Source organism: Anser anser, assembly GCF_964211835.1.
Source record: "Anser anser genome assembly, chromosome: 20".
In the NCBI taxonomy this organism is placed as follows: Eukaryota; Metazoa; Chordata; class Aves; order Anseriformes; family Anatidae; genus Anser; species Anser anser.
The window spans coordinates 6,240,431-6,255,348 of NC_139741.1; the positions used below are offsets into that span (position 1 = coordinate 6,240,431).

A 14,918-nucleotide genomic window follows, 5' to 3' on the forward strand; every position below is an offset into this window, starting at 1 on the left:
GCAGGAAGGCTGCCAGGGTTCACACAAGTTAAATGAAGTTAGAAAATCACAACCTTCATATGTATATATATATATATTTATTTTTTTTAAAGAAAAAAAAGCAAACAGAAAAGATGGATCAAAGCTTTAGCTCATGCTCATAGCAAGCAATAAATAAGGGCCTCAAACCCCAAAATAAAGGTACTTAGCTTGAATACATATTACTCTGAAAGAGATGTCAGCCGTTAAAAGAGGTAAGAGGTGGGGTTTGTTTTTTTTTTTTTTTTAAGTCTTCAGCAAAATTAAAGCAGAAGATTGAAATTAAAGGGATTATTCAGCAAATAAGATTTTTAATTTATTTATTCATGTATGTTTGTCAGTAACAAGGTTTTCACTGATTCTTTAGCAACTATCAGTGACAATACTGTAATACTAAAAAAAAATCCTAAAGGTTAGAACAGACTGGGTATTCACCTAGAAGAAAAATCCCAGACTGCAGCAGAGAGAAGTAGTAGATTTTCTACACACGGAATTGTACGTCTTAACAGTTATAGAAAGGGGAAGGGGCCAAGGGGGAATCCAGTCAGAGTCCTTATCTCATTGTGAATCTTCAAGCTAGACACCTCATCTCCTCATGCCTCTTAGAGTTCATCCCAAAAATGGAGATGTGGGAAAGTGCAGAGCAGGACCCGACTGACTTACTCCTACAGAGCTGGTGAGGTTTGTCCCGGGGGAAATAACACTGCAGAACTGATTCCTTCCCGCTTTCATTTGTGCGGCAAGCAGCACGTGCTCAATGCACATGATACGCTTGAAACAAGCAGCTGATCACTGCCCCAGGCCTGAATACAATCTCGCTCAGCTTCAGATTCCACGAGGAAAATGCAGATATGCTGAGAACCATAAATAAAAGAACTGGCCAAGCATCTCTGCCTTACACAATACATACATTGGAACGATATGGCTCAAAACAGATTACCGTTTAACAAAGCTATCAGAACAGTTTAAAAAAAAAACCTTCACAGTTTGCTGGAATGTTAACAACCACCTCAGTAAAGGTCAGATTTTGTGCTTATGCAAATCTCACAATCTTACGTATTTCTCACATGACAGAAGTCTTTGGCGTTTGCCTTCAAGGACTTAGGCCAGCCAGGTCCAACCCTGTGACGACTTGGCTTCGCTGCTGAAGCCAGACTCACCAAAGCAGAGCAGAAGAATGGAGGCAGCAACTGAATCAGCATGTAGTTATTCCTAAAGGACTCCTGCTGAGAATCAGGGAGGATCCTTGATTCTCCTCTAACTGTGATAGCCTTTACTTTTTCATATATTGAACACCTCTGGGATGAGGGATTTCACAAAATGAATGCAGGGGATATCTAACACGTAAATAGGCTTACCAGACACCTGATGTTGAACTTATTCCTTAATTCCCATGCTAGTTTCAGGAAAGAGTGTTACAGAACTGAACAAACCCAACAAAATCCCCCAAAACTGCACATTAACAAATACGTGTGTTTGTGTACACTACATCTTGGTGTCTCCCAGGCAGACTTCTACAATTTAAAAATCCATCATAAGGCTCCGTAGAAGTCTTACTACTTTTGCAGTTCAGATAATGGAAACTTGAAAAGCCCCAAAACAAGCCCCCCCCCCCCCCCCCCCCCCCCCAAAAAAAAAAAACCAAACCCTCATCCATGCAGAAACTGATCCTTGCTTACAGGATTGGGTTAAAAATCAGCTTTAAAAATATCCAGCAGTTTCAGAAGAAAACATGCACCAGGAAACAAGAGAAAATCTGTAAATAGCTCCAAGGCTTCCCAGACAAAGTTCCTAGCACTTTCACTTCCCTCCAAGGAGGACAGAAGTTCAGCAACAAGTCTTTCAGCTGACTACACAGAGCAAGTAGAAACTACATAAATTTTCAACTCTTGAAATCAACAGCCATTAAGTGGATGATTACATAAACATTGACCACAGAACACCACACAAACATCTTTTCATGAGTTTTTTACAATGACAAGTAGGCATCCTTCCTATTTTACAAATGTAAAACTGGTGCAGGAGTATCTACTGCACTGTGAAATTGGCTAGGACACTTAACGTAAGTGCTGATAGTAAGATCTCTCTTTCCTCCATGTTAAAAAAACACTAAGCAATGTGTATATGAGTGTGTGTTTATACGCACAGCAACTTCAAAAATATCTAACAGTTCTACTTTTTAAATAAGTACCCCTAAACAGTCTTGCCGTTATCACCTGGCAGTCATAAAAAGCAGGGAAACCACTGCAATGCAGATATTTAATTTGTGCTTTGAAAATGTTTGAGACTCCTTATTTAGGAGGGGAAAAAAAAAGTTGATTCTAAACACCCGTGCTCCTATACATCATTTTGGAACCAAAAATGGCATGTATCCTGTCTCAGAACACGGAAGGAAGAATATCTAAGGAAGAATTTCTTTCTTTCACGCTGAATGAGCTAAATGAACTGACATGCATTGTTCTTTTAATATCTGCAAAAGCGATGTTCATTGCAACATTATTTCAATGACATGAAACCTGCACAGCCAATTTGTTCAAGGACATGGTGTCAGTTTGCAACCACAAGGTATTTGGAGGGTTGTGTGCACGTAAAAGTAGCAATATAGGTATTAAAGTGACAAAAACATTTAAGTAAGGGGAAAAAAAACATTTAAGCACAGGGAAATAGGTATGTTCTAGCAAACCTCTGGCCTAGCCAGACATAACGAAATTCTTGAAGTAAATAAATAAATAAATAAGCAGTATTACATAGGCATTTAGTTTAATTAGACAATTGTATAGCATTCATGATATACAAAACCAATCATCTTAACATAGATCAGCTACTCACATTTTAGTTGCAAACGCAGAATTTCAAAAATTACGTTATATGCCAAGAAAAGATGTCAATAACGTTATATAAACCAGTTATTAGATTATACTCCCCTGACATCTGCCTGCACAACTCTTCTGTTTCTGTCAAAAAACGAATATATATTAGGCAATATAATCTAAACCATTGTAAACAAAGACTGCTTAGAACGAGTGTAGTCACTAACAATATTGTTAATTCGTACAAATCACAACACGCAGAATGTATGTGCTAAGTGAAAGCATGTTGGCTCAAATCCATGCTTTCTTTCAATATTGCACAATGTTTTCTGTCTTCTGGAGGACACGAAGGATGAAAGTTTCAATTAAGATGCACCTGATACAGACCAAGATTTTTATCGTTTTGGTTAGGTAGTCTTCCTTACTTCCACACTTCTTTCAACAATTAGCAGGAAAAAAAAATGTATCAGTGTGTGCATATTAAAAATAGCAAACAATTTAAACAGGGATTTTATTATCATAGCTTCTCTATGATAACAGAACAATTCTTAGCCCTCCGCCCCCCAAAAAATCCTACTGTTAAGTCAGACTGTGTTCCACTTCTACAAGTAGTGCTGAAATTCAAACCAGAATTATGTCCCATGTAAATACTTACATGGGAAGTGGCAAAAAATATCAGTAAAATCCCAGTAAAACTGGGATTCTCATCAGGGTCTCTGAATAAACTGATGCTGGAAACTCTGAGGTATATAAACAGCCAAAACTCTGTAAGCCTCAGCTTTAAGGTTTTATGTCATTTTATTGGAAATCGTGGTTTGCAATTTAAGACTCCCTGAAAAAAAAAAAAAAAAAAGCCAGCAGAGTAGCGAAGAAATCATGCAAGCTTCCTCTCAGTTTGGGGAAATTTTATTAGTTTGTTTGACGTGTGATTTTAGGTTGTCAAATACAAGTACAGTGACTTGTAACAGAAAGGCCAATATTTAAGAAAACAATTTAATCCAACTTAAAATAAGATACAAATACACAGACGTGACATTTGCCTTCCTCCCCTTCCTGCCTCCACCCCACTCCCTTTCCAAATTTAAGCTCTGGACCTGAAGCTCAGTACTTGACGATGACTGTAAGTAAACATTTGAAATGAGATCATTAGAGCTACGTGTCCCTACCTCGGAGAGACAATTTAATAAAAATTCCTAAATTAAATACATAAAAGTGTGAAGGCTAATTGATGCAAACAATTAGCCTCTTCAAAATATTTTTATAAGACAATTTTATGGTAAAGTTTTAATAATTATTCTAAAAATTATCTCAGGTAACTGAAAATTTTGATTATTATAATTAACATGCTTCTGAAAAGCATTTTGGTCAGAAGTTTAATTAAACAAGACTTTTGTATTAACTAATCCAACAGAATGTAATACACAAACATTGACTTTCCCTCCATCCTCAAGCTTGTTTTGAGGTCACATCAAGTGGGATCTTTTTGAAAAATACTTGAGTTTTCTGCACCTTCAGATGTTTAGATCTGTATTTCAGTTTTGGACATGAAGTAATTGAACTTCAGGAGATGGCTATTCATAGACAGAACTGCAACAACTACCTTTTGAAAAGAGTAAGATTCTGCAATGGTTGCCTCCTCCAGTATGGAAAGAAATTTACTTCCCAGCTATTTCTCCACATATCAACCAGTACATTTGAATATGAAGGCTGAAAAAAAAAAAAAGTCCTGATATTACACCAAGAAGGGTCAACAAGAATGTTGAAAATGAGACTTAATTGTCCAAAGGTGAGGCAAAGGTTAGTACTTACCATTTGACTAACTCTAGAACAAAGTTTAATACCACAGAATGTAAAAAGAGTCAGTAATAAAATAATATACATTAAATATTCCTCCTACTTCTGCTAATAGGAACATACATATGGAGTTTTCTCATTTACCAAAAGCCTTTGCAAATGACCTGATTCTATAGAGCTTCTTTTGTAGATACTGTAAACATTTAGAATTTCTAAGGCTAAAAACAGGCACAAGTCTTCCATGAACAGTAATTATTCCTAAAAGCATTAAGGAATATATTCCAAATCTGCTGTTCCTTTTTATAACAATGGAAACAATTGAAATATAGTATTATAATTCACGATGCAGATTCATAATTAAAAAAAAAAAAAAAGGAATATAGCTTCATCTTCACAAGTAATAATATATAGGGAATACTCTTTTTTTTTTAATTGTCTATTACATCAAAATTACATTTCCAGAATCTCTGTGCTGGATGTTACTCAATTTTATAAAGTGGCAAGTTTAAGTAGTGACTAAAACATTTCTAAGTGGGTAAAATTCAACCACGTTATATCAGCATTACTAGCACCCCAGGCTTTATAATAACGCAGGTGAGATCTGTTATATCTGTTTTGCAGACTAAGATACTAAAGCCACCTGGCAGGCGGCACATTTTTTTCAAATGTTAGACACTCCTCTCCATAATTTCCATGAGGTGACTTTGTTTTGTGCCTCATTAAGGTACCTGAGCCAACAGTCTTGTTTCAGGCTGGTTTTTAAACATTTCAGAGGTTTTTCAACCTCTGCAACAGGTTCTTCTTTGCTGAACAGCTAAGCATTAGCCAACATTTCAGCAGACTGATTCCAACATACGTTAGCAGCAATGCATTTCCAGAGACACGTTGCAAAAATATTAAAAGCAATCGTCATCCAGAAGTCCTTTCATCCCCTGCACTGCTCTGGGCAAAATAACTCACCACCAAGTGATCTTGAATTCATAGATAGGACGCTTGCAGTAATAGTGATTTATCAGGTGTTTATCACACACACCAATACACTGATGATCCACAGTTATCCCTCTGTCAGACAGGTCCGTCACAATACAGTGCAGAAGATCATAAACATCAGCTACAGCCTCCCAAGGTCCAAAAGATACATCTACTTCGCAGTGATGTTCAAACAGCTTCGTATCGCTTTCACTTCTTTCAAAACGTAAAGAATTGAAATGGGGGCATTCGTAGGGAGTGATGGGCATCTCTTCTTTGAAGACACAGACTTTCAGTTTTGCAAACCTTGCTTTTCTTTGCATAGCTCTAAGCTTTGCTATTTCAATTATCCGTTCCAAATGATCTAAAAAACAGTAAAAAGTTGTAAACAACAATGAAACGCACAGTAAAAGAAAACCAATACATTTTTTCCCTGCAAAACATTACTGCAGTGTTTCACGTGTTATTCTTAATAGAGTATTAGCAAGTGTAAGCTGCATGCCGCTAAATACACTTTATATTAATTAAATCAGTCTCAGTTATCATGTGAACTCGGTGTCCTTACTAGATGCCCAAAATTATTCAATTGCAGGGCCTAACAGAACAGATGCAGAGGCACAGAAGCCTTCTCATTCAATAATAAGCCTCACATGTTATGACCTAGATCTTGCTCCTTTTTAAGACAGCATAAAACTCCACATCCTCAGATGCAGCAGGAACAAATCTGACGTGGAAACTTCATGGATCTAAATAGCATGAAAGGTACATAAAAGCTTTTAAAATATAACAGAATTAGTTTGAAAGCTGAAAGCAGGCCTGAGAACACCACATATACTACTTGAATCATGCTAGAAGAAAACAGTCAATACTACTTTGTTTATTTACCTTTGTAATATGGCATTAGGCCCAGGAAAGCTTGTCTAACTTTTTCTCCTTTCAGAGGCTGGACATCCTCCAGATAGTCTAGCAATGGTCCTATGGAATAATACTGAGCTTCCTTGTAAACTGACCTCACTCGTTCTCTTGGTGGCAGGTCACCAGATCGCAGAAAGTTAAGTATGTCTCTAAAATAAAAGGGGAAAAAAAAATACTATTAATTAACAAGTTTCCTCCAAAACTGTTGTGCGTGGGAAAGGAAACTTATTCGTTGTTTACTGAGATAGAAATCCTTAATCTTCAGTAACTGAAATAAACCCGAATTACGTTTCCAACATACATTTTTAAAAGCATTTGCCATTTTCAAGCCTCCAATTCAAGTATTTCACCTTTCGACCATTAATGTCAAAACACATTCAAAAAAATACCAATTTTTTTATATAAAATATAAAAAATACCGACATGGGAAAGATATTGAAGTCACTGTATTTCAAAAATTATGTCTGTGACAAATTAATCTTTCTGATTTTCAAATGCATGGACATTTTATCCCACCCAGAGCCAAGCTTCTAGCTGAATGGATGCTGCATTTGCAAAGGAGGTGTACTTTTCACAGGACCAGGGCCATACATGTTTTTTTTTAATCAAAAATAATGATCAGTTAAAAAAGAGAACATTTCCTTGTGGTTCTGCAACACTTAAGCTGAAATATTTTTAACAGAGAAGTCATTTTATAAGCATTAACCACCTGTTATTGACCATATCAAGTAAAACAAGCATTGCTGTAATCTTCATTATAATGTCAACAAACACAGCAAGCGCTAACGCGGCTTTCTGTTCCTGCTACATTTTGAATTCAGACCAGTAACATCGGAAATGAATTGATTTTCCAACACGGTAGCAGGAACTTTTAAATTGTCAAATGTAAAGAAATAATCATTTTCAAATGACTGCAGTGGCTTAATCTATTTTTGCCTCAAATTAAGGTACAATCCAGATGTGCTTTGAAAATAATTCAACCCTTCTCTGATGAAGAGATTAAGGAAATGTCTACAAAGGAGAAACAAGAAATAGAAGTTAAATTGCAAAATGTGCCTTGGGTGAAGATCTTAACCTATGAACATTGCTAGCAAAGATAAATATCATTTCCTGCAATCTCACGGGAAATCTTACAATTCAAGCAGAATATTAGTAAGATCAGGGTTATTTTAACTAAAGCTACACAAATGCTACAAAGTTTCAAAACAAATCCTGAAAGTGAAGGAATATGGCATGGCCAGGAAAAAATAATTTAAAAAGAAGATCTCTAAGCCATGTCCTTTTTTTTTTCTCAGTCACATTTTAATATAATGTATTTTTGAAGAGCTCCAAAGGTAAGTTATTCACTTACCAAAAAGCACATACACTTTGATGACTCTTTCTTCTTGGCAAGTTGAAACCCATCAGAGGCACAGACACTGTGTTAGCTGTCCATTTATATTTTCAGAAATGCATTAGTTAAAGCCAAACAATACTTCCCCTTTGCATATTCTCATTCAGGGGAAATCCAGCACTTACGGATGTGGCTAACTGTATTCAAAATGAGCAGTATAATATACCTAGAGGCAACAGTCTGATAAGCAAAATATAAATTTAACTAAGTTCAGATACATTATAAGAATTATAAACAACTGAAAGAATCATTTAAAGACATAGCGCACAAAAAAGATCTTGATATAATGGGAATTTTATAGGAAGTGAAATATTCCTGTAATCATTGCCATTTTAATAGAGCAGACTAGTTTAAACCAGTCAAGCATCTAAATTAGACAATTTCTGGACAACGTGTCTTCTTAACACACGACTGCACAACTTGACTTGGATTAATATCCACAAATATCCTATTAAACACACAAAACATCATTCTTTCAATAGCTTAAGTAACCTAGATGCATCCCCTCCATTCCCTCTTTATCATAAACACTGTAATATTAATTGAAAAGTACTGTTGTACGAAAAAGCTTCATATAAAAGCAATGTCAAATACATTCTTTTTTAAAACATAAGAATGTTTTGATACTTTGAAAGTATATACTCCAGAGGAGGCAATGCACAAATTCAAAATATTACTTGTTTTTTCTTTCTCCACTGTAAAACTTAAGCCTTTAGGAACGAAATGAATTGTTTTCAGTTGTGATATGCTGCTATTCATTTTCTCTTTGAGGTGTTTAAAAGTCAGGGATGCATGCCAGTCACATTTTCCTAAAGCCTACTACACAAATATGATTTAGCTAGAAGAAATAAACGTAAAACTTATTTTTCCTTAAAAGTTATTTGAAGTAATCACTCGAGAAGCAAGGTGCTGAGGTCACCACCGCACATACCCAAAGTAAGCTCCATCTCTGTCTATGAAGTATCTGCCTTCGGCGTCGGTTGGAATATAGTGTCTCCCGCTGAACATAGCCGCCAACATTGTATCCTCGTAACGTCTCAGCGTTGACAGTCGTGTTGTAAAATGCATGCCTCCTACATTTAGTGGGACAACTTCTGGAAACTGAAAAAGCAATCACATCGTCAGAAACGAGCCCAGAGAGCATTGCATACACGCGTAGGCCAAACAGGTGAGAACTTCCACAGGGCACAGCGCAGTCTCTGCCGCCGTGACACCGTTTGGTCTGACAAGCGCCTCTGTCCTAGCCTGCTGCCACAAAGCAGCGAGGTTCAAGGGTTAACACCTTGAATACTTCGGATGGCTTCTGGGTGTAATCAGCGAATGGTGTCATTGAGGATGGAAGTCTGAAACAGCAGTAATCACTCCAATTTCAATACCAGGTATTCATTAAGAGCTTTAACGTTTCCTTTTGGTTCTTTTGGGGAAAGAAACAAGTGCAAAACAGCCTCCTCTCCCTTTTCCATAAAAGCAAAAGGCAGGGGGCAGAAAACTCCCAAGGCCAGCCCTGGGACTTGCCCTCAGCTGCTGTGGCACCGGTTCCGTTATGCTGAGCACTCAGTGATTCTGTCGTTACCTTGGGCTTACAGCAGGCCCCAAAAACTTCACAGCACACCACAAGATGCTCCGACACCGGAATAAAGACCTATCTGCATCTGTCAAGTTCAAACACTGATGGAAATTGGGCGTACCGCTGCCAGGCTACCAAACTAAGCCGCGAGGGGCTTCAAGGATTTAGGAAATAAGGGGAACGGCACCGGGCAGGCAGGGACACGAGGAAATCCCGGAGCTTTTGGGCTGTGGGTGCCGCAGACCCGGGCCCTCCGGGGGCAGGGAGCCCCGGCGCCCTTACCTGCTGCGGCAGCAGCGGCAGCGCTTCTCCCGCCTGGGTTGCGGTGGGGGTGGCCGGCTCCTGGAACTCATCCTCCGCCTCCGAGCTCGACATGGCCTCATCCGGGTCTCGGCTGGCTCTGCCCTGCCCTGTGACTACCACCATCCCGCTGGCTGCGGCTCGGCGGGAGCGAACGGGACGGCACCGGGCTAAACGGGAGCCGGGAGGCTCAGGGAGGGCCGAGCGGAGGGGCCCGAGGCGCGACGGCCGCACGGAGCATCCCGGGGGCACGGCCGGGGGGCGGCTGCGGGCCCTGAGGCGAGCCGCGACGGGCCGAGCCGGGCCCCGAGCGCTGCGCCCGCCGCCCCGCCAGCCCCACACGGCCCGGCCCGGCCCCGCGACCGGCCCCCATTGGCTCCGCCGCCTTTGGGCCGCGCGGCGCGATTGGTTGGGGGCAGGCGGGCGGCCCGCCCACCGGCTGTGATTGGGTAAAGGAGGCGGCGGCAGCGGGGGCGCGCCTCCCTGCGACAGCGCGCCCCCGTGCGGCGGGGCCGGGCCCTCCCCGGGGCGCCCCTCCAGGGGCTTCCCCCCCCCCCGCCCCCTCCCTACAAAAGGCACCGGCCTCTCTGACTCGACCGAACGCTCGTGTGGTAAAGCTTGCTGCTGATCGCACCCAGGAGCGGACATAAAACGTTAACAGCTGGCATGAATTGCACAGGGAAAGGGTCTGGGGGTGCTGCTGGGTGCCTCGGGTGCTGTGTTCAGCTTCGGGCCCCTCACCACAAGAAGGACATCGAGGCCCGGGAGCGTGTCCAGAGAAGGGCTACGAAGCTGGTGAAGGGCCTGGAACACAAGTCCTGTGAGGGGTGGCTGAGGGAACTGGGGGTATTTGATCTGGAGAAGAGGAGGCTCAGGGGAGGCCTCATTGCTCTCTACAGGTACCTGAAAGGAAGGTGTGGGGAGCTGGGGGTCAGCTTCTTCTCACAGGTAACCAGTGATAGGACCAGAGGGAATGGCCTCAAGTTGTGCCAGGGGAGGTTCAGGTTCGAAATGAGGAGACATTTCTTCTCAGAGAGAGCGGTCAGGCATTGAGAGGGGTTGCCCAGGGAGGTGGCGGAGTCACCGTCCCTGGGAGTGTTTAAGGAAAGGTTGGACGTGGTGCTTAGGGACGTGGTTCAGTGGGTGACAGTGGTAGTAAGGGGATGGTCGGGCCAGATGATCTTGGAGGGCTTTTCCAACCTTCATGATTCTGTGATTCCATGAATTATTCTGCCTGCCTCCATCTGCTAATGTAGTCACTGCCTGGTGAATTTGGCTCTAATTGGAAAAGCTGCAGGTCCCCAATGGACCCAGAGACACAGGGCTGCTCCAGCCTGCAGCAGAAGCTATGGGAGCACTCAGAGCCTTATTGCACCGCAGTTTGGAGGTGAAGGCCAGATCCTGTTCAACACCCTAATCAACCTAGGGAAGTTAGAGAAGCAGGTTCAGTGCTTTCCAATTGCTTGGTTAGAGGCGTTGTCTCAGCTCAAGGTAGGTGTTTAGTTTCTTTTCTCTACAGCTCAAAAATGGCGTTTCTCAACACCTGCACCCCACTAACACTTTTAACGTTTGTCCTGAAACACTATTTATTCTGACGTCATCAATTATCAAAATCAGTCAACTACGCCTTGCGGAGATAAAAAGGAATACACAACATAAATAAAAGATTATTTTGATACAGACTACTTTAAGGAGGTAAACAAGTTATCATTAAAAAGCAGCTTATAGAAGCTTAATTTCTAAGATGCATAGTCAAAATTGAGTGTGACCCTAATGTGAACGTATTATTTATCATGCTGTTACTTGAAACCAGTGCTTCAACTGCTGTATTTTCACTATGCTTAAGAATATTCAAAAGAACTCAAGGCTGACAAAAATGTGATCTTTATTTGTCCACATTTTTTTCGAGAATCTCCCATAGCTTTCACAAAAATGGAGCATAGTCTGAATAAACAAAATTAGGCTCCATTAAGTACATGAGAATCACAGACCACAAAATGAGTTTTGAGGTTTCTACATTGGGCACTGTACCAGAACGGTCCTCCTTCCCAGCACAAATAGAGGTCTGAGAGAAAGAAATGCTTCCCCTTTCATAATCCTCCTTTAGCAAGGCATCAGGTTTTGGGAAAAAAACAAAACAAAACAAAACAAAAAAAAACATTGAGAGAAGATAGGTTAACTAGGTTATGAACAATAACCTTTTCCATTGGAGATTTCACACGAAACAATCTCCGTAATAGTGAGGTTCAGAATATAAGATCTCAGCCCATAATTAGTGCAGGATTTTATGAATAACATTTGTGCTAATAATATGAAGAGATTGATCATTGACAAGTTTAACCTGTTTTTTGATGGTCATTAAAAGATCACTGAAGTTCTTCTCAGGGTTTGCTTTGCTTCTTGTTCATCCGCAGACGCAGGCTAGTGAATGCTCACTGGAAAGTCAGTCTAAGAGGGAAACAAACTACTCCCTGGCCAGTTTTCTGACATAAAATCTTTGTCATTTTGTGAAGAATATGCATTCATCTGAACATCCTTTTCTTGAGGCATATGCGATAAGTAACCAGTCACAAAAATTTTTCTCTATTACATCTCATTAAAGTTTTCTTTTGTTTATTTAAACCAAATAAACGTGTCAATTTAATTTTCAAATACATCTAGGGCCAGATCAACAGGTAATTAATAAGAAAGCATCACCAACAAAATGATTCCTAAATCAAATATTTAATTGAACCATATGTCAGCACCACCCAACTCTACCAGAAATACCTCCTTCCAGTTTACAAGCTGCTTGTCCTTCAAATGGTACAGATCACTTCCTTGAGCTTTGTTTATTGACTACTCAGATACTGCTTCAAAAACACACGCCAAAGAAAGCTCACTCAATGAACTGGACCTGCAAGTTGTGCTTCATTCCCTAGGGAGTAACAGCTACCTTGCACTGGGTTCTACTTCATGCTGAGACTGAAAAAAGCTTTTAAAGCACTGCTGTTCCCTCAACTTTTCCATATTGGTTTAAGCAACTTTCTCCTAAACACCTTCTGAGGTTACACTGCTGTTGGCAAAGTTACGTGTATAAAGAAGTGACATAATTCCATGCTCAAAGTCTGTCCCAGTGTAGCGATCTATCAATCTGTCACAAGAGATCTGGTAACCTACATGAGCTGCTATTCAAAGCCAGCGCATGGGAACACTGGGGAGACACCAACCCGGCTCTCAGGGAACCTCCCTCATCTCCAGGAGAACCTGGGTCCCTGTGAGGATAGAGAATGAGACAGGACCTCTGGTCTCTACGATTTTTCAAGAGACTCAGATGATTAAAGGCTTGCGTGAGCAAAGCAGGAAGAGACAGGACATCCAGTTACAGTAATCCTAATAAATCTGTGTAACAATAGCAAAGAAACATTCTGAAACATGGCAGGAATCCCTGGGCTGCAGTAAACTGTGTTGTAAATTTGGTTGTAAAACTCTGCGCCAGCTTAGCACATCTAGTCATTCCCAAAGGACAACACAGATTATGCTGAAGGCACGCTGTAACTTCTGCACCTGGCCATGCAGAGCAGCCTAAAAGCAAGGACATGGTACGGGAGGATGTGACGGGAAGCCTCCTCACCAACAGCAACCCTCTGAAGGGGGAAAACAGGGCAGTGGGGAGGCCTAACAGAGGTCCCAGCACTAGCCACAAGTAAAGGCCACACAGCCTGTGTTTACCCACAGCAACTGCTGCGTTTTTGTGCAGAATCATGAGGCAACATCAAGCTTTTTAAGGTCTTTTTACACAACTGAGGTAAGGTGGCTCCATCCTTTGTTGTGGACAAGGCAGAGCTGTCTCAAGAGAGTTTGGAAACAAAGCCAGGCACATTGATAAGCCTGGTGCTCGGCCAATTAAGTATTAATTAAATCAGCTAGCTGCCAGCTCTGGGCTCAGCACCATGCCAGACCCTGCGAAGCACCAAGGGGCTCACCCTTGCTGCGACTCCCTCCCCTCAGCTCCCCTCGCCCTTCACCGCTCTTTTCCAGCGCTCCGCCGCTCCCCACACCGAATATTTCCCTCAGGAGTGTTAAAAATAGAGGTGTTAAGTCCCTGCAGGATGCTGAGATCCGCGGGTGTTCCCGCCTGAAGGCACTGGGGGGAACACGGAGTCGAAGCTCCCGCACGGCCCGGCCTCAGCCCCGGCTCCCCAATGCCCCCTGGCGGCTCCGTGGCGGGGCTGCGGGGAGCCCCTGCCGCCGCCACCGGGAGGAGAAGGGGCCCAGCCCTCAGCGGGGATCCGAAGGAGAAGCGACCCCAGCCCTCGACACCATCGGGGGGCAGCGAGGCTCCGCCGCCGCCTCACGGAGCGCCCAAGCCGGGCCTGGGGCTGCAGCGCTCCCGCCCGCCTCAGGCGGCTGCACGGAGGAGGGCCATTGCTCCGTGCGGGCACCAGGGGATGCTCCCGCTTCGCTTTTGAGGCCCTGATCGAGCAAAACTGCTGTTTTCACGTTTGGCAATCAGTTGGGTAACTCTGAAGAGAATTCAGTTCCTGAAGGCACCTAAAAAAGCGTTCATCTGCTGGTGATTTTTCAAATACGTTTCGGCGATCTCAAGGGAACAAAGGATACAGAAGGAAAAGGACTGTTTCAAATCATGAGGCAGAATTCGTGTAAATTTAGAAGCATTTTGGAAAAAAAAAAAGGCTTCTTGTGAAACCAGTGGATAACCCCAAGGCCATCTTCAGGCCATGGATGGGGTTAGAAAACGAGACCAAAGCAAAGAGAAAACAAAACAAAACGCAGACTTACTTGAGTAAGCATCTTCTCAAGCAGCTGACAGATCCTCAAAGCTTTAGGATACAAATTCCGCCGCCCTGCTTTAGGAATAGGCAGGGACATTTTCCAGAAGTGATTTCCCCACCATTGCCGCCTGCCTGAAAACTACCTACTTCTCCCTGTAGCAAACAAATTTCATGTTACTGTTTCTGTACCTCCCAGTAGGATACCTACCCCAATTGGTTTTTGTATCATTGCCCAGCTGCTAAAAGCAAACAAAATCCATTCAGTGGCAAACCTTAAAGAGATCAACAGCCAGGATATTAAATTATATCTTTCAAGTAACCCAATATCTTCAATTATTTCAATCTTAACTCAGAGGCAAAAACATTAATCAAAAAAA

At 41.9% G+C, this 14,918-nt stretch overlaps 1 protein-coding gene across 3 annotated transcripts; it reads right to left on the minus strand.

The window, feature by feature from the left end:
* Positions 1-1,674: 1,674 nt before the first annotated feature.
* KCTD7 (potassium channel tetramerization domain containing 7) lies at positions 1,675-10,125 on the minus strand. Of its 3 annotated transcripts, none has more exons than XR_014574299.1 (6): positions 9,749-10,125; positions 8,831-9,000; positions 6,477-6,655; positions 5,583-5,955; positions 4,429-4,535; positions 1,675-2,972 (listed from the first exon to the last, which is right to left on the minus strand). XR_014574299.1 is itself a non-coding variant. In XM_083806591.1 (5 exons), the coding sequence occupies exons 1-5, from the start codon at positions 9,890-9,892 to the stop codon at positions 4,484-4,486; spliced, it is 918 nt and encodes a 305-aa protein (XP_083662717.1). In that variant the 5' UTR covers positions 9,893-10,125; the 3' UTR covers positions 3,722-4,483. The 3 variants fall into 3 exon arrangements, 1 of the variants encoding a protein (XP_083662717.1); XR_014574300.1 differs by having other exon boundaries at positions 1,677-3,660; XM_083806591.1 differs by lacking the exon at positions 1,675-2,972 and having other exon boundaries at positions 3,722-4,535.
* Positions 10,126-14,918: the final 4,793 nt, after the last annotated feature.

Excerpts from the sequence above, each read along its gene's own strand:
- KCTD7 (XM_083806591.1), bottom strand. The coding sequence starts at position 9,892 with ATGGTGGTAGTCACAGGGCAGGGCAGAGCCAGCCGAGACCCGGATGAG. Across the intron at positions 9,001-9,748 it reads TGCCGCTGCTGCCGCAGCAG|TTTCCAGAAGTTGTCCCACT; the intron begins GTAAGGGCGCCG and ends TTGCTTTTTCAG. Across the intron at positions 5,956-6,476 it reads CCTAATGCCATATTACAAAG|ATCATTTGGAACGGATAATT; the intron begins GTAAATAAACAA and ends ACTGTTTTTTAG.